Source organism: Apostichopus japonicus, chromosome 4, assembly GCF_037975245.1.
Source record: "Apostichopus japonicus isolate 1M-3 chromosome 4, ASM3797524v1, whole genome shotgun sequence".
In the NCBI taxonomy this organism is placed as follows: Eukaryota; Metazoa; Echinodermata; class Holothuroidea; order Aspidochirotida; family Stichopodidae; genus Apostichopus; species Apostichopus japonicus.
This window is the reverse complement of record NC_092564.1, coordinates 3,443,149-3,465,908: the sequence shown is the minus strand read 5'-3', so window position 1 is coordinate 3,465,908 and position 22,760 is coordinate 3,443,149. Positions and strand designations below refer to the sequence as shown.

Below are 22,760 nucleotides of genomic sequence, written 5' to 3'. Positions count from 1 at the left end.
GTAGTTGTACAGCTAATGGGTTGTCATGGACAGCTGATGGGTTCTAATGGTACAGCTAATGGGGTTTGATGGTACAGTTGATGTTTTGTGATGGTACAGCTGATAGGTTGCTTGATCATTGTTAACAAAAGAAGAATATATATCTAACCTGTACATGGGCTTGAACTTCTTCATGCACGAACAGAGTTCATTTTCTGAACAAAATGAGTTTTGAACAGGACATCCCTTGCTGCAGACTGCATTCACATTGGGTTTCAACTTTTCTGAGCAACCGCCTGAAACAGAGAATTACAGTTCCACATTGTCAAATTGTGCAGTCGTGGTGATATTTATGATCGTCCTAACAAATGAAGTCACAAAATTTGATCCAGAGTAAACTATGATCATTCTCAACATAAAGTCTTGTTCTTCTGAATTCCTATTTCCAAAAGATTTGACTTTGCTTTTGATATTCAAAGTCATGGATAGCTCAATGTTATGACCAAAAACCACTGTGGAAATATGAAGCATGTCTCTCAAATCCCCCTGCCCCCCTCCCCCCAAAAAAAAGATCTCACACAAAGTTTCAGAAGTGGGGAAATTGGAACATCTCATTCCCATTTATGACTAAAAATAGATTTCATAGGTAAAGCGGTATATTTAAGCCCTTTGTAACCCAAACTTTGAAAAGCGATCTATTCTGACAGCCCACATAGATTCACCCTATCGAAAAGGAATGCAACTATCAAATTGTAGGCTATGTATACAGGGGCAGAAATTTTAAAAAAAATTCTGGGCTTTATTCACTCGATTTGGCCGGTAAATTCTCTAAATTGGATCAGTTATGATGCAGAAAAACTGGCAACACTGCAATAGGCTGTACACTTCAAGGTATCACACAGTTACACTATCGTATTGTTTGTACAGTATTACTGGCTTCTACCACAGTGCTAAACATTTGACTAGGACACCCTAGAATTAGCTTCTATTTTGAGTGATTTATCACCTTCTTGAATAATATACCCAACTAATCAATATTATATCAACCAATATCATATTCAGTATGTTTCAACACTTTAGTATCATATCAAATGGCTAAAATCTCAGCCAATTGTATAAAATTTGAAAGTTCTGGAGCCTCTAAAGTCCACCATATCATACAGCATCCAGGGGCATTATGGTTGGCCCCTGGCCCAACGCAGATAGCGCTAAGCATTCTCGTTAACAGGTCAATAAATTGAGTCCACCCCACCTCCTAAGATGAATCCTGACAATGCACAATGACTTTCTCCACAATATACCAAGTTCATATTTTTAATTGGACTATATCCCTTCAACCTTTTAGTGGATGAAACTCAGGAATAAACTGTTCAATTTGGGTAAAGAAACATTCATAACAGTACCGTCACCATGGTTTTCAAGTGTTTGGGAATGGGAAAAAATTGCAAAAGTACCTAAAAGGACCGAACTGGTTGCGGGCCCGAAACTTGCCCCCTCACTCAAACTCTTTGCCCCCTCAGCCCTACCCCCAACCACCCCCCACCAGATGAACAAGTCTGGTTACACCACTGGAATAAATGAATCATAAATGTAGTTAAATGTGAGTTAACCTGTTACAACCATTCCGTCCGATCGTTCACACCAGACGTTGCGACTACCAAGGTTCCATTCATCGGTCTTCCACGTAAATTCATAGCAGACAGTTCCTGTTATCAGACAGAAAAGGAACAAACTGGTCAATATAAAATTGAACTAATCTGTATCTTTTGGATTTATATTAAAAGAGTGGGGCATTGTTATAAGCTAACACCTCTCAACACATGCATACAACAACAGCATAACACTGTATGAGTATCACACCCAAACTTACTTAAACATACCCTGATGAACTTCTGTTCTTTGCTAAAAGAAACAACTTTGTCAACACCCTTTGCACACACTTCGTTGGCATATATGCCTTACGTCTAGACTATCCACCTTTCATACCATTTGCCGTAAAAAAAAGTCTAAAAATGTAGAAAATTATTTCCCTGGTCTGTATTCAACGAGTTGCATTCAAAATGTGATTGAAGATTGAAGACTGAATTTGATTCACATATGTACATGACAATCTTAATGGCTTTATTTATGCTTGGCATGTTACTTTAAGTGTTAAATGCATGGAAAGCCACAAATACACATTTCTAGAGACAATTTCTAGAGACAAGTTGTCATCCTCAGGATATCTGTGAAGAGAAATTCTAATATTGGACAATATTTTGGGTACATAAACTCACCAAGTCAGTAAATGTGTTTATGATTACATAATTTCATTCATGATAGATGACGTAAAATCTCACCTCGGCAGCTCCTGGTCTCCACCTCGTCACCTGGGCAGTCTTCTCTCAGGGTCAAGGAGGCACGAGAACGAACCTGAGTACCCTGTGTGTCTGAAACATTTTAAGGAATATATTTTAATTACAGGATGATAGCTTATGACAATAACTTCTCAACTGATATCTTAGGAGACTAACTTTGTTTGCACAGATATCTCATTTAAAATTTTCCATAAATGGGTGAAATTTATTAGTCAAAGATGTGAAATTCATTTATAACAAGTTGCTTGTTTTACAGTCCTCAACAAACCAGTCCAAAGCTAGGGAAGGTGTAGGCACTTAGTTCCACCTCATGGCAGCATAATGAGTTATGACCAGCACAGAGCATGAAAGCTGTATAATTTAACACACAGAGAACACCAAAACAAGATATGAAATGTGTCATTTGAAACGTCTGAAATCAGTGCATGTTTGTAAGCAAATATCTAACTTTCCACAGAGAATGTTAGAATAAGATAACAAAAATATGTCATTCATTATACATTAATGACACGCCATATGTTCAATTAACATATAGCTGGCTAAAAAAAGAAAGAAAAAGAATATGAGATATTCACCTAAATGTCTACCATCAGAACAATGTATGTTACAGTCACTCCACTGGCTCCAGTCCCCTCTCTGACACTCCCCAGGGCAGGGAACCTGACATTCTTCTACGGTCTGAAAAATTCAAACAATCATAGATTGTTCAATATAAAGCAAAAGTCATCTACTGCAGTACCTACCTAAGTCTGTGTCAGTCTAAAGAATAGCATTAACTATCAAAATATAACAGACTTCATCTGTCAAGGAGGATTGTAGTAAAATATGCTTAAAAATAAATGATTTCATTCAATTCCAAAAAGCATGCATGTCAAAGATACAGCTGCATGGATGTTACATACAGCTGGAGAACCTTGACAGATACACCAACAGTAAAATATCTCCATTGCTTTTCCCTGTAAAATAGTAAAATTTCAATAGAGATTTATAAGGACGGTGTTGTTAATACTTGGCAAACTGATTCCTCCTGAATTGACCACTAGGATATTTTAATAACCAGCAGCAACAACATCTAAACCGGGTTCCACAAATGAGTAATATACACCAATCTTATTGCTTTTTTGTGTTTCTTTTCCCTTTTCTTCTATTTTTTTCATGTTATTACTTAAGTTAACTGTCATCTAATACCAATTGCAACTGAGTCTGGTCAGGAATCCTCTGTTTTGCTTATGACTGGGGTGTTTGGGTGCCATAGAGGGGTAACGGTCTGTAGTAGTGTCAATCCTAGTATGAAGCTGCTGTAGGGGGGGGGGGGTAGCAGTCTGTAGTATAGTAGTGTCACTATTAGTATGAAGCTGCTGAAGGGGGGGTGGAAGTCTGTAGTAGTGCCCCTACTAGTATGAAGCTGCTAGGGGGGGGGGGGTAGCAGCCTGTAGTAGTGTCATTATTACTATGCAGCTGCAGTAGAGAGCTAGGTAGTTGCAATACTTACTTGTAAGAGCTCATGTCCCCTCTGAGAAATGTTCATATTGCTGTGGTATAAAGAACTGCGGAATTTAAGACACAAATCAAAGTCCACCTGTTGGCCCTCTGGCTGGTGACATGTCACATTACGGTGGCGGAGACCACTTCCACATTCACCCTGTCAACATGAACCAGAAAACATTATCGGGTTAAAATTGCAAGACTTCTACATTCGTCCTTTTACCCTGGACAAGGAAAGGATTATCGTTACACTTTAATAACTCACTCTGTGGGGAATAGAAGTTGTCAAAGCAATATCAGAGGACAAGCCAGCCCAGTAACTTGGGGTAGAGAATAACAAAGGTATAGCAAAGCTCAATTTACATAGTTATAGAACCTATACCAGTGGAAAGGCAACAGACGTTGGACACTGGAATAATAATTAATGATATGCAGAACTGTATAATGTATCTGTAAATTGTTTTCCTTGTCTTGTTAAATGGAATAAAAGAAAGGACAATAAAAATGTAATAAACCATATTACCTGAGCTGTGCACGGCCCCCAGTCTGAATGGCGGAAGGTATAGCAAGGCACAGCTTCACAGGGCCTGGACTGGACTAGAGATGATGGGCAAGGGCGCCCCCGTTCATTTGGATTTTGTATGATGGTTCTTGAGCGTGTCTGCAAACCTGAAAAATCATGTTATTGCGGTGAAGATGATGAAAATTCTGCCTCTTGGTATTATTAAAGGATCGAACAGAATGCCTCAAGATTTTGATGATGTAAGTAGCTGTATTGTTTAGGAATCTAGTACCCTGAAGCCTCAATTGTTAATATATCATGCTTATAAGGCCTCAGAGTACACACATTGTTCTCTGTTTCACTGACAGCAAAGGTCCATTGTATTACCCTAACAATAGAATATGAGTGACTTGTACAATCTATCATGGTTCATTATTCATACACTATAATGCTATTCTGTGTCTTTGTTGATTTAGTTTCAGAGATAATAGCCCAAGTTAGGACACTGTTTCTTATATTAACTCTCTCTCCTATTGCACAACATGGAAGTTTCTGAAATATTTTATTGGTAATTTTTGGTGAACCATCTGGTATAACTAAATAAGTAAAGAGTATATCAGAGGTTGTTTCTTTGTAGTATGTACATGATTAATTGTATTAAATTGTTTCATATATGAACTGATAGTAAACCATAATGCACAGAATTAAACTGAAATATGATCTTACTTGTACATTATCATGCAGCACCCTTTAAATGTATGTCATTCAGTGGATAAACTATAACAAAATAACTGTTTGTTTCTTACGATGTGTTCCGCAGGTCTGGGGACAGGTTGACCATTCTGACCATACGGACATCTTACAGTCCAATGGACACTCAACAGAGCAGACATTGGTGATCTCTGGCATGGCATTGAAAGCAAACTGCTTGGGAAGGAAGGAAGAAATATCAAATGCTGAAATGAAATCTTCAATTTCATTTAGCTTTAGCTGCAAAAATTAATCAAAGAATTAATGATCATACCATGCACAATCTGCGTATTCCAAACTCTAGAAATATCAACAACAAGTAATTATTTCCATGAATATCCATACTAAGGATTCGAGACATTGTGATGTCACCAATTTCTACTTGCAGATTGTGTACACCTATTGATAATGAGCTAAACTATACTGCATTGAGCAGGAAGCATATTCACTCATCTGGGCCCATGGTGAGGTTCGGAGGTTAATTTTTTCCATAAACCAAAATGGAATTCCGGAAAGATGTTGACAAGAGAACACATTTCATACACCAATAGTACAACAAATTACCATATCTGTTGCCGTTTATTTTTAAAAAGGAGTGGAGGTAAAGAGGTGGGAGGTTGTGAGGGGGTGGTGGGAGGTGGGTGGGTGGAAAGAAAATGACAGACCTTCCTCAATGAAACTATTTCCTATTCATGTATTAAAACACTGCTAGTAATACACTCTTCACAACTCTACAAACTGCTCAAATATTACAAATTCATATCACAATTATTCTTCTGCAAGTCTTGATCAATAACAATAATTATTATCATATTATATAGACATTAATTTTCGTCTTCTCCTTTAATCATTTTGTTTGCTTAGCAATGGTCACCTTTTTGCAGAGCTGGTTGTCCACTAGAGCTCCTGTGACCGAAGCACAGGTCAGCAGTCTGGTCTTCCTGCCGTGGCCGCATTCAGCGTTTTCTCCCAGCATGCAACTGCTCCAACCGGAGGCATTCCAGAAATACTGGAAGCAGTTCAGGTTGATCCTGCAGGGTTGAGATTCCGTCAGGTAAGGGCAGTCTTCGATGTCCTGAGATGCATGGCGCAGAATGTCCCTGTATCTCTTCCTGAAGAAGAGCGAGGAACAATTCTGGCAGAAGGGAACAAAATATGTAGATATTAAAAATCTAAGTCACTTTCATCGACAAAAAGAGACAAAATGGAATTTAGTCAATGGTGAAAATTGCATCTCCTTTGGTGTCATGTTTTTTTTTCTGTTTTTTTTATTCTGTGATTGGGAACACAGCTAGGAATTGAAAATGAAAATGTAATAAATTAATATAATAAGTGAATGAAAAATATTCATGGGCTATGTGTCTTAACTCACATCCAACATTCTGTTTACTCCTTTTGTCATTTTGGGTCATTTTGATCTTTGCATTTGTACTGTGTATTCATTGTCTGCCATGTATCTGCCATTGTGTTTTTGTTTTCTTTTGTTGTGAAGGGCTATGATCATATTTGGAATAGCGCTATATCAAGCATTATATTTATTATGTATTTATTATACTGTTTTACTACTGACATGATGCTTTCACCCACTCTTGTTCTACTACTCATTGATCAGTTCATTACATAATAACAGTATTCGGCTCCCTCTCTCCACACCTCTCCTCTCTCTCTCTCTCTCCACTGCTTCTGTTTGCTCTCAAGATGGTCACAATGATACATTATATCATTGAACTTCAGATACGTTTCATCAACCTTATAATCTCGGCAGTTTACCATGTTTTAGCTGCCTGTTTTCTATTTTTTATTACTTTTTCATTTATAAAATTACAGTACCTTTGGACATGCAGACCACTCTGTCCACTGGCTGACCACACACTGACCAAAACAAGGTTTGGAACAGACTTCTCGAATAGCTGGGGTAGACTCAGAGGGACATAAGCTGGAATTGGCAATTGTTGTGAAACCACCTTCATCAATCTTCAGACAGCTGTAAACAGTAAGAAAGATCAAAACCTTAAAAAACTTATGGTTCCATGATACCATTCAAATCTCTGAAATATGACTGTAAGGAAGGTTGGGCTGTTTATGGGGTGGGGATGAGAGGGGGGTGGGGATGGTGGGTTGTTCATAATTGCAAGGATGACAGCTTTAGATCCCTGACAGAATTAGTTATTAACAAAATGATCTATTCCAAGCCTGTCATGATAAACCCAGGTCAAAATGCAAGAGCCTACTATTTGATTTAAAGCAGATGTAATCCAACATGATGTGGAAAAACTCTGATGTCACTGGAAGCTGGGAATCCAATTTGCTGCTTTAAGGATGATATTAAAGAGATAAGACAAGTGTAAGGAATGTTTATAAGACATAGCCAGTGAACAGATACTCCTCCTTACGACCTTGATGGCTTGTTCAATTGCTAAACTTATTGACTTTTATTCAGGATGAAGTAAATTGTGCAATAGATTGTAATGTCATACAGGACCAAAACTGTAATTAGGACCTCTCAGTATTAACCGAATCACTGTTTAATTTTTTGATGAATTCAAATGTGAAGTATTAACATCCCATCTCATATTTGAATCCTTTTCTAAGGTTATGTAATTGTTTTAACCTTAAAAGAAAGACAAAGGCAATTATTGGTGTTGTCCATCTATGCAAAGACAGATTATTATACAATGCAATCATCCAAATAACACGTATAGAGAGCAAATGTTTTGTATTCCAACCTTGGAACAAGCTAAAGAAGCTTGGAGTTGGACCAATGTACTGGATTTGACGAGCTCTAATTATGCACAGCTGTCTTGAAAAACTCTGGACTTTATTATCCCTTTTACTACTTATTGCTCCCGAGAGGCGAGCATTTTATGACGCACTCCCAACAAATCAAACCATTAGAGACCGAACCTATATCACCTAACATATTTCTCTTTGCATTAAAAGACCTCGACATAATTTAATTTTCACACCTGATGGGGTTTCAGGGTTTTAACAGAACATGACTTCTCACCAATGATGGGAAAACAAGAAATGCCATAATTTACAAGGCGTTTCTGACGGAGGCACCAATGATCTGCTTGGTTTGAACTGTCCATATCACTTATCGCTTACCTTTGCTTCATTTAGCTCGTAAACAAGAAATTCCCAATTCCTGTCAGAAACTTATTTACCTGGGCAAGAGAGCTTGTTGAACACGAGATGTCTGTGAGATGATGTTATCATCAGTCATTCCTACTACGTATGTAGAAGAGTTTGTCAACAGATTTATTTTCTCAGGTAGAAGAAATATCCAGTGACAAGTTACCTCCTATTAACATGACTGATTGAGATGGATTTTAACGTTTCACACTATCTGACGGTTCCGTTGCGGGCAGAGTGCGGAAATAATGCATCCTGTTTAAAAATCTCTTCGATTCAGTAGAAGAAATTATTATTTATGAGTTGGAATTAACAAACCACAGGTGGCTGTTGAAAAACACCTATCATTTGGGCGCACATGGTAACAAAACATGACAGAGGAAAATTTTGCAATAAATATAGGATCTCTCAACTAGTCAGATAAATGTGGATCTGCGTAGGTTCTTACTTACCTGACATCTCTCGGTCTTATTACTACCTCACACGGATCTCTGAATTAGATTAATGTGGACCTGCGAAGGTTATGACTTACCTGACATCTCTCTGTCTCATTCCTACACCACACGGATCTCTGAATTAGTCAGATAAATGTCTGTGATCCTGCGTAGGTTCTTACTTACCTGACATCTCTCTGTCTCATTACTACACTACACGGATCTCTGAATTAGATAAATGTAGACCTTCGTAGCTTATTACTTACCTGACATCTCTCTGGCTCATTACTACACTACACGGATCTCTGAATTAGATAAATGTGGACCAGTGTAGGTCATTACTTACCTGACAACTCTCTGTCTCATTCCTACACCGCACGGACTCGCCCCTGGGGATAAGCTTCGGACCAAACATTCCCCCCAATCTCCTGCATGCCATCTCACCAAGTCATAATCTGAGTTTGTCCAGCAAGGTCTCGTCTGTACCTGTCAAAATTGACCAAAATCATTTCAGTTAGCACATCAATTAAAACCTCAAAGATTTCATCACAAGTAATTCCACACAATAATGATTATCTGAAATATTTGATATAAATGTAACCAGTCAACTATATTGTCAGCCAGTTGATGATCAGTGGCGGAGCGTCCATACAGTCAGGGGGGGCGGATGCCCCCCTGACGGACTCAAATGGACTACTGGTGCCCTTTTCAGCTTTTTACTACTTTTACTTATTCGCGATTATTGACTTTTTATTGCGCTCTCATCTACTTATTGACATTTGTCACATTTTGTTGGTGTAATTTGGCGACGACACCTATTTATTCTTCGTTTATCTACAAATTAGCAAGGCCCGGAAAGGGTCATTTCCAGCGTTCTAGGGAGTATCTTTACTCAAAAATTTTCTGTACGCTCCGCGCCAACCTGTGGTGGCGCTCCGCTTAGATAGTGTCGAAAGCACCCCTACAGACCATTCTTGCCCCCCCTGACCAATACCCCTAGCTCCGCCACTGCTGATGATTCTGATCTGTGAAAACTGACTGTCAATTTTGCAGGTGTAACTGCCAAATATTCCAGAAAGTACATCTGCAGCCTCATTACGTGGAGTATACACCTTCTTGAAAAATATGCATTGACTTAAAACCTTTCTCTTAATTTAAGGCGCTTCATGAAGTGTTCCACAAAATACTGATTGATGAGGAGGATTATGTAACTATAAACCTTCATCCTCAATGACATGACTTCATTTCAAGGAAATCTGAGAAAGTAAATTCTTCCCACTAACATTTGGGTGAGTGACACATTATTATATTGGCTAATTCAATAATTACTGTTCATGTATCAAAGAGGTTAGAAAAGCTTCCAATATTTCTTCTTTCAAAATTCTTTAGGTGGAAGAGCAAACGTTAATTATTTAACTTCATTACGTTTAATTTCAAAGTGACATTAATTGATTCTAAATTGTGGACCGAGGGACCCTATAATCTGGTGATAATTTAAAGTGGACTCCCTCCCCTAGAGATATTCTTTCTTTAGGAATGATCGAATTATTTTATTGGTACTCACAATCATCAAATTTCAAGATATGAAAAGATTGTTAAAAACTGCAGAGGTGAAAATATCGCAAAGGACTTCCATGGTTAAGGTATATGTTGAAAGACTGCCATAACAGGTAAATTTTAATTTGAGTAATCCAAAATTTAGATGATGTAGCAGTTCACATACAAAAGAGTCAGCAGTTATTGAGGCAAGATAAATTTAAAAAATACATACACAACACGCGCACGCACACATACAAACAAACAAACCAAAAATTTTCTAGAAATCTGTTGGTGTTTGATCAAATGTGTGAGTTGATTAAACAAAGCCTCCATGGAGCTGTGTTTATTTAAATTTAGTTGCTGAAAGCTCAAACCCTTACCTGGAAGCATTGCATGTATTGAAGAGGGTGGTGGGAGGGGGGGGGGGGGTAAGGAGGTACATGTTTACTAATCAAACTAATCAATCCCATCCAAATATAACCTAACATATTCTTCAAAGTTTACCTATAGATTCTGATACACAAAAGAGTTATAAAAACACTTCTGAAGCTAAATAGAACCATGACGAATCAGATGTGAAGAGTATTTCCATGCGTGTATTTCTGTAATTTTTTTTTAACTGTTAAGCCATGAAAAATCATTACACAAAATGTGCATTGCAGCTGCTGTGGAATGTTATATACAGACTTACAGTAGTTAGCATTAAGCTTAATAACGAATTGATAGGATGGCCTAATGCTCAATTTTTTATACAGTAGCAGTTTTGCAATTTTGATTTTAGGACAAAATTTCATAAGGTGAATATAGCTGAACAAGTTTTCAAAAAGATCTCCATGGAGATAGCCACCCTAGGGAACCTTTTGACCTTTGAAGTGACTCATAAAGAGATTGTTAATTAAATTCACAACTTTTTTATGCTGTCTAGGCTAAGGGAGATTACATAAAACTACATACTGTATTAATCCCATAGAGTTTCATTTCATTAATGCAGAAACTTGATCCAAATGTCATCCAATTAAAAGGTCAATCCAGGCTTGATTTAGCAGACTTGCTAATATAACCCTAGTTATTTTTTTATTTTTTTTGGGGGGGGAGGGTAGTGATTGCACATGTTGAGGATTTTACCTATCTGGACGAGACAAACTCTAGAAATCTAAACCTTCAATAGTAACTTCTACTAGAATGAACAGCATGAACTATACCTCGAACAATGAGTCACCAGTTTCTAAGGGGCAAGGACGCCCTCCAAACTGAGGAGGCATCAGTTCCCTTCTCCTGGTCTGACGACCCTGTTTGGTTCCATTATCTGATTCGCAGGGACTCCATGGTGACCACTCGCTTATCTGGCAGTCAGTCGGACAGGGCAAACCACAGGGTTGCTTCTTGACAGCTGTAAAAACATAAATGAGCATGGGGGAACATTTGATGGGATTGCGGTTGGAGTATAAATATGGGAAGCAGTGAGAGAAGTGATGAGTACAAAGGAACAAACACAAATAAAATAGAGATCGTGTTAAGGTTTGGAGGTGTAAAAAAACAGATAGAGATAGAAAGTGACATTGACTGTTTTATTATTGACTGTTTAAAGGGTGTGAAGACTCGCGCAAAAAGAAACGTCCAATGCCGGTAATCTGACCTAGTTTCGAATGAAGTGTAACAGAAGTGTTAGAAACCACCATCGATCCCAGAAATACACACACAGCTTGCTACCATCGGTAATTAGACACTAGTGTACAGTCAGTACATACAGCTGCGGTCAATACCCACAGCACAGTGTACAAACAAAACAGCGATGGACATCTCCGGTCAAGCTAAAGATAACAAGGTATCACGCTTCATTACTGTACTGTCTGCATTTTGTAGCGACACGAACAAAACTTCACTTGCAAGCCACAGAAAGTTAACTTTTTCAGATGGCCGCACGCGGTTTGGGGCGAGTCTTCAATGCCTTTAAAGGCTATAGTAAAGACAAATTAGCATTATTTGAATGTTCATATTCATGATCCTACACAATACAAGAAGGATGCATTTGTTATACATACCCTACATAAACAAGACTGAACTGTCTTTACTTGATGGCTTCAGAATGAAACAGATTCATAGCAAATCTTGATTCTATATGATATAACTAGTTTCAGTCCATCCACCTGTACATAGCATGTGTTAATCAGTTTGAATAGCACATACTCCCATCATGTTAAGTGCAAACCTACCAAACTGTTCAAGACAAGTGCTTACATGAAGAATGTGAAAAAAAATCTTATCAATCTATTTATATTGCCAAACAAAATAATTCCATTTGAAATTAAAGCAAACTATCTGATATTTTGATGCCCAATTTTTTGTGCATATCTTAAAAGATGTTACATTATTTACTTGCAAATGAGGAGCCACATCCGATGTGAGTTAATTTGTAATGTAGACCGTGCAGCCTGACGGTAAGCCTATGTGCAGACTTACTCAAGAATTTCAACGAAGGGTCCCTTACCTGCATCTTCACCGCAGAATGACAAAGGTACAACCACATCATTACCATCCATGCATTGGACCGCTTGATACTGGTAGCCACGTCCACAATCCATCTCCATCCCGGAGACGCCCGTCTCTAACGATTCATCCAACTCGCTGATGATGCACTCCGACTGACTGCCTATAAAACGAGGGCGATAGACCGGGCAAGTGCACATCATGTATTGGGTGGTTGGGTAGAGAACCTTGTTAGTGCACTTCTTATTCTGTCTGCTGGCAACTACCGAGAGAAAAGGGGCGAAAATGGTGTCAACCTACATAAGGAAACAACAAAGGCAATATGACTTGGCCAAACACTGATAATATGATGAACAGCTTAAACAAGATTGAACTGAAATGTTTTGTTGTGTTCCATCTCTACGTACAGTTGTAGTATAATATTTTATGTGTGACAGTTACAGTGCAACATTCTTTATATTTTAACTTAAAATAACCCTATTTTAATTTAGTCACATTAATTACATTTGCCTATGCTGTCCTATTGTCTTATACTGATTAAGGTAAGTTAATTTTGTCAATTTTCTTAAAACCATATCTCTTCTTATCCTTAGTTGTCCATAATCTACTCTTTGCCATTTCTTTCTTTCTTCCTTTATTACATTATATAACCCTTTCTTCTTTCATTTATTTTTGTTTTGGGGGGGGGTAGACTTCCTTTTTTTTACAAGCTTTGTCTTTGTTTATAAGGGAATCTGAGAAAATGAAACTATGGCTTTATGATGATACATTAACATAAATAACAAAATTTAAAAAAAAATTAAATAAATACATAAATCGTTTTCATATTGAGTTATATATATTTTCTTATAATCATTTTTTTTTATTGCAAAGTGTAACCTTGCCTCTCCACATTTCCATATACGTATACATAGACATCAACTCAACATATCAATTTTCTTTGAAGAGGATATCACATGAAACACTGTATGCTATTACTGTGTTAAGTGATTGATTGTTTCTCTCTATGCTAGTAGTAACTATACATATATATCATGTACAAATGTTAAATTCACTTGCTTGCGGGCAAGAGCTTGGGAAAATTTATGACTCGCCTACTAAATCAAATTTTACTCTGATTTCGTCACTTTTGTCTTATATTTATTTTTTCTTTGTCATACAGCAAGCAGAAACCTTCGCAGGTAAAATATGTTTCTTATAGTATCATAAAGAAAGAACATAAAAACTGAATGTCATAACAGTCAAAACCAAAAATATTTATGAATGGTTATAACAAAATATTGAAATTGGCCAGCTGTAAATTTCACACATATCCTATCACAGTGTGCAGCTCTGACCTGAATAAAGAAAGTTCAGTAATTTTTGCGACGACTAGGAATTTCTACACTTCAGCAGATAAATGTCAGGGCCCCCTAACACCAGTCAGGTGAAGGTTGGCAGGGGGAGGGGCTAAGGCCATTCCTACTCTCACCAATTAATTTTTCAGATTCTACACAGGTCTAGTACCATCACAGGTGGTAACTTTAACACCAGGGAAGTTGGTCCGACTAATCATCAACCATGCATTTTCCAAACTTTGTCAAGTCTCGGTATGATGTTACTAGCATTTTCTATTCTTTTTACCTCTGTGCAAAGACTAACAATGTAATATCTATTGTAATATCCATTTTGCAATTAAAAAAATTCTCTCATTGTAAGCTATTGTCTCGTAATGGTGTGAATGTTGTTGCCTTTTTCGTTGGACCACCTGGTGTGAAACAGTTCTTATTTTGTAGTAGTATGTACCAACTCAATTAGTTCAATGTAGTCTTTTTCCATCTCTAAATTTAAGAGCTTCGTAAGAACCCTGTTTGATGTACCGACAGATTAGCATAAACATATAGACTTATTGAGCTACTATTTCAACATGGCAGTAAAACCTGGATTCAAGTATGAATAAATGAATAAATGTATATGAATAAATGAGTAACTGAAAAAATAAATATGGAATATTTTGCAACTGAGTGAGAGATGCCTTTTCTGAAAGAAAAAAAGGATATTTTAAACTTTACCATGTAGAGTTCTGGTTCTAGTCTGTGTAGAGTCACAGTTGAGACACTGGCTCCAAAGGGACCATGGATTAAACTGGCAATCATCCTCACAGGGTATGTTACAGGGTTTAGTAGTCGGTGGTTGGATGGGGCCATACTTCAGACAAAGATCTATATTCACTGGCTGGTCATCTCCTCTGTGACATTGTACCTCTGAGGTAGGAAGGTCAAAGAATGGATTAACAACTGAATTGAAGGAGGGAAAGGGGTGAGGAGGGAGAGGTGGGGGGGTGGTGGAGGAGGAGGAGGAGGAGGAGGAGGAGGAGGAGGAGGAGGAGGAGGAGGAGGAAAGGGAAAGCAAGGTGAAGTGGAGCAAAGGGGAGGGGAGAGGGGTGATGAAGCAATATAAGAATCATAAAGTGACTTTTTATAAGTGCATTGTTAAAGTCTGGATGCTTAGGGTTGTGAGAGGAGGTGAGGGCTGTTCAGACAGGAAGGACATGAGGAGGAGAAATGAGGGATGCCAAATAACATAAAAGTTTGTTTGAGGAGGTACCATTAAGCCCAGTTGCATACATTTATACTATTCAATGTCATATCCATAAGATAGTACAATCACTCTACTCTTGTCACCATTCTGCATGACGATATGGGGATCGATTGCTTCACATAATTTACCTCTTGTGTTCAATCCATCTCCACAGGTGATCCCAGGCCCACGGTTATTCCCAATTTGACACTCGGTGCTCCAGGAGCTGACCACCCATTTGTAGGTATGACAGGACTCCGGGCCAGCACAGACCCTCTCCTCATGAAACCCTGATGGACAGGACTGGGCGGTATTCTGAGGGTGCTGCAGTATGTATCGAGATCTGACCTGCGTAAAGAGCGTCGATCCACCTACAAAATGAGAAGAAAAGAAAAAACCAACGTTGCAAATTCATATCAAAGATGACAGAGAAAACCACCTAAAAATGATTGATACATCAGAATAGTTAATACCTATGATCAACAAATCTAGACATATTAACTCCCAGTTACACCCTTGATATAAACACACATTCACACCCATTTGGGGTTGGTCCTCCAGCAGGTACTACTATCATTTGGTCTTGTTCCCCAAACTCCTCAAATCTTACCCAATAATTTGAACAGCTTGAACATGCCAAAAGAAAAACAAATTTAGGTAATTGAAAAAAAAACTTTTTAGAAGTTATATCAATGAAAAAGTTCTAACAATGTTTTTCATTGAAATTTTGCTTTTTCCTTAGAACAGATAATGGAAAGTTTTTCTGTGACCTTCAACCAACAACAAAGATTCCAGTTTTTTTTCTGCCTGCCAATTAAGCTTACTTAACATCTTAAAATTACTGGTTGAAATGACGGTGCTAAATAAATACGACCATGTAGACTGTAGAGTGAAATGCAACACTTTCCAATGACAGTTATCACACAGATTTGGAGACCAAACCTGATGAGGTGTCATAGGTTTTTTTACAAAAATTTATGAGTTATGACAATTTCTTTAACAGGATCAAAGACGAAAGAATAGGAAGAGAGACAGAATGTTACGTGTCCATATGTAAAAGTTGTTGCCGTTAACAGAGCGTATCTTCAAATGACTCTAAAATGAATTAGTTATTATGTGTTTAATAATTTAAATTTAAATTTGAACAACTACAAAGATTTTTTGTCCCTACAGATGTTTTCTTAGTTATGAAAGTGAGAAACATATCCAGGCAAACTGTCACTTCTTACAACCTTGATCAGACTGAGTTTAGATTAAATTAACCAAATCTAGTTGACAAGTTTCCAGCCAGAAAATTGATTCTGGACACTGCACGAAAACCCACTTAGGCAAATAAAATTTATTACGGGGAAGAAGCTTGCCTTCGGATGAGTTTTACGTCTGTGAAAAGAAATAAAATTAATGTGGCGAAGAGACAGAGCATGCTCTATTGAAAATGTCTCTTCCTCGGATCGAAAAAAAAAAACGACTGTCCAAATGTCAAGTAACGAATGAATTACAGTGTGCAATCTATAATATGGAAAGCTGCAGTTCAGTTTTCTAACATAGAAATATAACACGTTGTAAAATAATCATACCTTAATTAAAAGTATTAAATGTCAAACTGTAAAATGCTGTTTCCTTTGGTCAAATTCCTGGGCATCCGAGGTGTGTTATGTTTCAGAAGGTATTTATTACGATGAGAGAGAAGAAAAGCAAATATAAAGAACCAACAGAACGAACATTTGTTCATTGGATGTTGGGAGTACTTTCTTATTATTCATGAATTCAAACAGATAAAGTTATGAAAAAGTCTTTAGTTTGATCAAGAGGGAATGTGTTTTTGAATATTCAGTTTGGTTCCTATGGTGACATGGATGCAAACTAGCAATCACGTAAATTGAAATGCTTTTGAAGGAAAAACTGCTTACTTCCATAGCACTGTGTGGGACACTCCGACCAGGCTGTGAACCGAGAGGTATGGCAGGGTACAGGACAGGGAACAGTACAGGACCTCCTGCCTGCAGGTTTGACCTCTGGCTTACATCTAAAAATAGATTGGTATAATAAACAAAAGGGACCATATGTGAAATGTGAAAGATAATGACCACTTAGAAAGGGAGATGAAAAGTAGCAAAAAGTATTGACTATTAAATTATCTTACTGCTTTATTTGAGGGATAAGGAGCAGTAGATTAACAAATCCACTATAAGGAAGGGGTGTGTATGCAAACTAATAAACGGCTGCAGTAGGTTTTATTAAAAGACTTCTTACAGATGGCCATATGGATGGTGAGAAAGGCATTATGTACATATATTACAGGTTGGATCCATCAGCATGAAAATTAATATGGAACATTTTGGTGTTTCCATCTCCATAGTTACAATTAATTCACATAAGACAGGCACTACAGGATCAAGGTTGAGAAGACCAAGTGGGAACTGAATAATTTCTTATTTAAACATGAAAGGTGGACACAGAGGCCTGGGAGGTAGATATTTAAGCACAAGAACAATTAGTGTCCGTACTGTAATCATTAAAAGGTTATTTAATAAGGGAGTAGAAGGGGGTGGTTCAGTGGGCGAGATGGTTTTTTGGAGGGCGGATATGTGGAGGGGCACGGTCAGTTGCAAGTAACAAACAGATTTAGGTGACAGACACATTAAACAGCTCTCATACCTCTGTTCTGGTGCATCTTTCCTGGGCATGACTCGATCACATTTCACTATTCTCTGTTGCGTTCCCCTGCCACATCCTTGAAGCATGACACTGGTATCCAAGATACATTCTCCCCACTGCTCCGTCTGCCAGGCAAAGAGTGCACAGCTATGATCATTGCATGGCCTGGTGTCTCTCAGCTCTGACTCCGGTGGACAAGGTCTCCCACCTTCAAATATGAAATTGAAGAAACATAGGTATATTAGTGTGATGATAGAAGTTATAAATATTTCAAGAAAATCCTACTTAAAATTCATGTCAGTGGCCTATATAGCTGCCATTTTGTCAATGTCGTAGAGCAACTACGACGTGTAATCTTTTACATGCCGGTTTGTGTTTTTTTTTCATATTTTCAAGGTCTGTGTTTTGCATGAAAAATGCACAGACATAAGATTGTGTAAACAAAATTCAATATTCTGTAAAAAAGCCCCCAAAAAAGTCAAAAACTCAAGCTCAAGTGGCTTGATGATGTGAAATTTGAACTTGCTCAAGTTTCATCTTGACATAAAAAACCATATATATATATATATACATCTTCCAATTACAAATCTGGAATATCATATTTAATAGCTGTTTTTTGGGAGTTGTTCATCATCAGCATCTTCATCTTATATGATGATGGTCGCTGGATTTTTGCTTCTCCTTAAATCTGAATATGTTTCAAATTACAAAATGTGAGAACAAGACAAGATACGATTCCACGAATTAGATCAAACGCTACAACAAAACCAAAGCCTCATTTTACCATACAAACTGGACAATAGACCAAATTTGATGTCGGTAGCGAGTGATTAATTACTAGCTCATTACTGATATGAGAAACTAATCGACTCAGATGAGCTCTGCATCATCATAATTATCATCATTGTCGTCATCGACATAATCATCTGGTTTAGACATGTGATAGTTCTCCCACAATGCATACCCCTGTGAATTTCTGGTTAATTGCATACTTAGAGCTTATGATCCTCAAGAGTCTGATATACTGGTTCTATATTTCTAAATCTTCATATTTTATTGATCTCTCCAGGAGCATGCCTCTGGAAATCAAACGGTAGACCATTCCGCTAGAAGCTGTATGACTGATTAATTCAACATGATTAAAAACGCATAACCATCAAAAGAAAACTATGTATGCCATCCTTGGGCTGGCATCGTAATAGAGCAACCTTCGACTCTGTTTCATTTCACAGGTAGCCAGGCTTTTGGAAATTCATATCTTCTCTTTGGGAGAATCAGGAATATTCCTTCTTTATTTTGGTACAATATCCAACAAGTATACGCTTAACAGAGCACGACCATTCTAACGAACACAGAATTCTGCATCCCAGACGCAAAATTTTTGACATCCGGTGACGCAAATAAGATCTTGAAAGTTTTATGTATGAAAGAAACTAAAAAATTTCAAAAAGCAAGAGGGATAAAATTTATGAATCATAGGGTAAAAGGAAAATTATTGAACTCCTATTGCTGCATCATCATACTGATTGCTTTTCTTCTTACAACTATGAAACAAGACTTGAATTAGGTCCAAGGTGACAAAACATGACTGTTAGTAGCAAAACACTCTCAACTTGTTATTCAATATCATGTTTTGACTCAATCACTATTTCTTAAATTAAATTCTAGGGAAGTGTCAGTTTCACAAATGAGTTGATGAGCAACACATCATCAACTTGTTCACCCTATTATCTTACAAATAAACATTCTGTTTGAAGGATCTTTTTTTTTCTACAGATATTATCAGTCAATCCTCTTGAGTTTAATATGTCAACTGACATTGTGATTATTGAAAACAGATGTTTTTCTAATGATTTAAATTATTACATCATTGCCTCCCCCCCCCAAAAAAAAAAGAAAAAAAAAGAATGAGTCATCTTCCCAATTTAGAAATTTCTCTAAAATGATTAATGTTGAGCCATATTAGCTAGGATTGACCCTGTCGACCACTCACCATGTTTTATGTTTCAAGAATATCTAAACATTAAAGAGAAGGAGTTTTCCATTCCAACAAGATTATAGAGCCCCAATCACCAAATACAAAACTGTTATACATAGTAAATGATGCAAAGATAAATCAGGAAATTCCTAGGATAACATACATGGGTAATGGAATAAATATATTCACCCTGCTTTAGCATCAGGAATTATGACACATACAATAGGAGCGTTAGCTCAGTGGGAGTGTTAGCTAGGAGTGTTAGCTCAGTGGTTAACGCCGGTGCCTTTCAATCATAAGGTCCCCAATTCGAGTCACTCCCAGATTAATGTATGGCGTCCAGTTACAGAGTTGTTGACAATCAACAATTCATAATCATGGACGTTAAATATGAATGTAAGAGCTGACTTCGGTCAGCTTGCGGCTTTGATAAGCCAATGAGGCTTCTTCGTGAGTTCCTGCTTGCAGGAGGATCTAAAATACATGCATACATACACAATATGACACTTTACCTCGTTCAGGTTGAGCTAGGATCCTTTTGTATCTGACTTGCATGCCACCCTGGTTTTTGCCTGTGCAGGTCAGGGAGCATGGGCTCCAGTTACCCCAATCGCTGGTGACACAGTCATCTGGGCATGGATGGTAGCACGGTTCCTCCCATTGCGGCATTTCTGCTATCGATTCACACCACCTTGACTCAACTGGTTGCTATGTTAGAGAAAGTTACGGGTGTAAAAAAAAAATGGTGGACATTTTAGGACAATTTTTTGTTCATTCCTTGTAGCATATTTGAAGACAGAATTTTGATGATGAATCATCCACAGTGGTGTGGTTAGGCAATTGAGGCTTTTATCCTTATATTTTTCATCTTTGCCTTTTTTGCTGGGGGAATGTCAATTTAATCTCCTTTTATATCTGTTGGTTATTGTTTACATGCTTAAAAACATCAAACTACGTACACCAATATAGAGTAAATGTGAATCAGCCGCTGACTAAATACTAAGAATACCTCACAATTAATGACACATTATAAATCTGACTATGGATTCTATTATACACACCCTGCACCAATCACTATCATGCTGCAATAGGGAACATTCACCCACCCCCACCCCCACCCCATCCCCAACCCCATCTTGCAGAAACAAGAAAAAGAAGTCAGTCCTTGAGCAGAACACAAAGAGACAATTTAGACCGTCACTGTAAGTTACCTTTCAGCAATGTGTCTATCATACTCATAACCTTTCATATTCATCTATGTTCACATATGATGTAATAATATTAAATATGATGTTGAGCTATCATAAAAATCATACAAAAGGCAAGTTCATGAAGATTTTATCAACATGTTTCCAGATCCATTAGATTTCATGCACACACACTGGCAAGAGAGTTATCTATTTGAATGAACATACAGATCTTCATGCTGTTCACATACTTCAGGGCATTAGTTAACTGTTTTATGAAAATAACAAGCTCCTATATCCTCAAACTAAATCATAATTTATTCCTTAGCAAGCATTATAATCTTTGTATTTCATTCACATCTTGCAAATATTACGAATGCTTGTAACGGTTGAATAATCTTAAAAAGCAAACATAGAGACACACATGTATGATAGTGGAAGTGGGGAAGGTACTGGGGGGTGGGGCTTGATTGCAGAATATTATTTAATGAAGTAATTACACATTATCATAAAAACTGAAAAAAAAGTTTCATTAATACCTGATTAAAATTTAGGCACTGTATGTCTTGTGTCAACAACCCTTCTCCACAGTTTTGCTCTACATTGGTTGGTCGACATTTTCCAACTCTTCCGACTTTCCATGAGTAACATTCAGTGGCCGTGCAGGGTGCATGTTCATAAAGATGAGGGCAGGCTTCCCCTCCATGGCTCTCACCAACAATGACACTCCTTTCCCGTGTGCGGTAACCTGTTTAAAAACAAATTTATTCTTGCTAGCTTTATTTCAAATATAAAATGCAGCCCTTAATTGTCACAGGGATCAAATTGACCATCTTATTAGTGTTAACCTTAGAGTAGTTAAATTGTGCTGAAGTTATTGTAATTAAGGAGAGAGATATTAAAACTCTATTTAAGAAAGCAAAGAAATTAAAGTATGCTAAAACAATTGGCCAAATCTATTTATCATTATCTCCTGGTAGTTGTGGTGACAACATTGTAAATAAGGCATCATTTTGCATTTAAACCAGAGCAGAATAGAGGTATTATTTGTAGTCAGGGACCAAGAAATGGGGATATTAAAAGCAGTCAATAAAAACGTATGGCTCAAGTATAGAAAATGATACAAGTAATATTTGAAGATATCGAAATAGAATCAGCTTCTTGGCAGAAAGTTGCTTATAACAGAATCAATTATTAAAATGTTGTTTTTAAAATTTTACACAGCCTAAGTTCTTGCTCCTCATCCTCTTGCCTCTTGATGTTTATACCATGCCCTCCATTTATTCCACCCCCCAAAAAAGACACCCACCACCCCAGCACCTGCTGTTCTTCTGGACGAAACTACTAACAACCTAACAATATAACTTTAAGTACTTCAAGAACATGTAAGGATATCTAGGATTGAAGGTACTTCTCACGGTCTATAAATTCCTGTGACATTTCACAAACTGCGTCTTTTCTCAACTGCCTGGGTCATTAGCTTTAGAAAAGCCTAGTACTTTGTCACACTACATGAAATTTGGATGGTACTTAATGGCTGACACTTGTTTACCATAGTTTATTTTATTCTTCTTCTTTTTGATAGGTCGTCGATAAACTTGGTTGATCATGCTAAAATACAGCTGGACTTGATCAGAAGTCTGATGTCAGATGATAAATTTAAAAAGCAGAAATAACAGTTTTCATAAGATTATTTTAGGATTTTATGGT

General features: G+C 37.4%; 1 protein-coding gene across 6 annotated transcripts in view; it reads right to left on the bottom strand.

Moving 5' to 3' along the window:
- LOC139966160 (thrombospondin type-1 domain-containing protein 7A-like) overlaps positions 1–22,760 on the bottom strand; it is a 198,940-nt gene that overhangs the window by 8,591 nt on the left and 167,589 nt on the right. For all 6 annotated transcript variants that reach the window (XM_071968908.1, XM_071968909.1, XM_071968907.1 and 3 more), the window contains 18 exons: positions 21,590–21,798; positions 20,376–20,571; positions 17,886–18,093; positions 17,138–17,253; positions 15,377–15,598; positions 14,720–14,911; positions 12,670–12,930; positions 11,384–11,571; positions 8,989–9,128; positions 6,904–7,057; positions 5,948–6,208; positions 5,130–5,247; positions 4,345–4,490; positions 3,829–3,978; positions 2,912–3,014; positions 2,319–2,408; positions 1,590–1,685; positions 149–275 (listed from right to left, as the gene is read on the bottom strand). In XM_071968908.1, coding sequence (XP_071825009.1) covers positions 149–275; positions 1,590–1,685; positions 2,319–2,408; positions 2,912–3,014; positions 3,829–3,978; positions 4,345–4,490; positions 5,130–5,247; positions 5,948–6,208; positions 6,904–7,057; positions 8,989–9,128; positions 11,384–11,571; positions 12,670–12,930; positions 14,720–14,911; positions 15,377–15,598; positions 17,138–17,253; positions 17,886–18,093; positions 20,376–20,571; positions 21,590–21,798 — 2,977 coding nt within the window. The remainder of the gene's footprint in view (positions 1–148; positions 276–1,589; positions 1,686–2,318; positions 2,409–2,911; positions 3,015–3,828; positions 3,979–4,344; positions 4,491–5,129; positions 5,248–5,947; positions 6,209–6,903; positions 7,058–8,988; positions 9,129–11,383; positions 11,572–12,669; positions 12,931–14,719; positions 14,912–15,376; positions 15,599–17,137; positions 17,254–17,885; positions 18,094–20,375; positions 20,572–21,589; positions 21,799–22,760) is intronic.